Here is a 1,527-nt window from a genome sequence, read left to right as displayed (position 1 = left end):
GAGACCCCGCCCTGGGTCAGCTGGTTCCCGTAGACCAGAGCTCGAACCTCCTCCCGGATCAGACCCGATACCTGCTCTGAAATCTGCGGGGGAAAGCTTCGAGTTAGAAACCCTTCACAGAAAGGCTTTTATTGTGAAAAGTGAGCTCTCAATGTAGCATCCTGTCACCGTCTGCTGGATTGTGTYCAGCTTCTGGCAGCCGTCCTGACACCCGGACAGGCCGTCCACGTCCCGCTTCACGTCCACCAGAGCCGCCTCCAACCGCGAAACGTCTGCCTGCAAAGAAGACGTGGACGGTTTGTCCACGCCGGAGCTGTTGAGAGAAAAATGTACATTTTAGGTCCGAAATGAGTTGCAACAGGTTTAAACAGGGTTTCTGCAGGTTTCACCAAATCAGATTTCAGACTTAAGACTTTTTTTGTCCTTTACATCTTTTTTATTTTTATTGATTATTGATAATGGCGTTGAGAGTACACACATAAGTTGTCTTAGCGGCTTTGATATTTTTTGAATACTGTAATGTTCTAATATATTCTTTGAAGACCAAGAAGCGAAGTTTCTGATTTGAAAGTTTTGACTAATGTACATGATGTTTTTGCAATTAAGAAAATTTGGCTGAAAATATGGTATTGGCTTGTTTTATTAGTGGCATAAGAGAAGAATCCTAACATCATATTTATATATAAGTGAGAGAAAAGTTAGAGAATATTTTTGGGAGGTAAATGTACAAATATCTTGTGACAAAATACACGAGAAAGGACAGGAACAGATCTTCATAGATATCAGCAGCTAGTTAGCAATAGCTTCAACTGTCTTGTGTCACATAACGCAATGAAGTGTGAGGATGACTCAAACATTTGCCTGACAGAAAAGTTCCACGAGAAAAGAAAAGAAAAGAAAAAAAAAAATACAAAGAATTTACAAGATTAAATAGTCAAATTTTAATGTATAGAATTTAAGACATTTTAAGGCCTTAATTCAAGACTTCTTTTAAGGATGTACATTTTGAGAAGGATGAAAAGCTACCTGGATGCGTCTGGGAGAGCAGCAGGGGGCGCTGTGTCAGCTTCATTTCTTCCCTGCAGCTCCTGCATAACAACAAATTGCAGAGATTGGACTGATTCAGATTTGATCCTGTGTGTGAGACACATCTTAAGACTTACCCAACTCCTGGCTGTGACCTGGTCCAGCTGAAGCTGCAGCTGATCCAGACGGGACGCCTGGGTCTTCAACAGCAACAGATCCTGCTGTCGCATCTACGGACACACACACACACACACACACACACACACACACACACACAGAGGAAGACTCAGTCTCAGGTCTTCATTCTGAAGGCTTCAGTCTTAGTCTATGTGAAATGTTCATATTTTATTGAATAATAAATCTAAAAGACTATGTTCGCTGTCAGAAATTGTGGAAACTTAAAAATATTCCTAAAATCTCTTCGGGTTTTAGTCGTCAGAGACAAGTGATACAGTTCAGACAGAGCTGGGCGATATGGCTTAGAAATAAAAATATCACATT

General features: G+C 41.1%; 1 protein-coding gene across 1 annotated transcript in view; it reads right to left on the bottom strand.

Moving 5' to 3' along the window:
- The window catches only part of LOC103482086 (SUN domain-containing protein 1-like), a 12,698-nt gene that overhangs the window by 3,458 nt on the left and 7,713 nt on the right, over positions 1 to 1,527 (bottom strand). The window contains exons 10-13 of the mRNA XM_017310707.1: positions 1,164 to 1,256; positions 1,027 to 1,088; positions 169 to 313; positions 6 to 83 (exon numbers count right to left, since the gene is read on the bottom strand). Of these exons, the coding sequence (XP_017166196.1) occupies positions 6 to 83; positions 169 to 313; positions 1,027 to 1,088; positions 1,164 to 1,256 (378 nt within the window). The remainder of the gene's footprint in view (positions 1 to 5; positions 84 to 168; positions 314 to 1,026; positions 1,089 to 1,163; positions 1,257 to 1,527) is intronic.

The sequence above is a fragment of the Poecilia reticulata genome, linkage group LG19, assembly GCF_000633615.1.
Source record: "Poecilia reticulata strain Guanapo linkage group LG19, Guppy_female_1.0+MT, whole genome shotgun sequence".
Lineage (NCBI taxonomy): Eukaryota > Metazoa > Chordata > Actinopteri > Cyprinodontiformes > Poeciliidae > Poecilia > Poecilia reticulata.
This window is presented reverse-complemented; position numbering and strand designations above follow the sequence as displayed.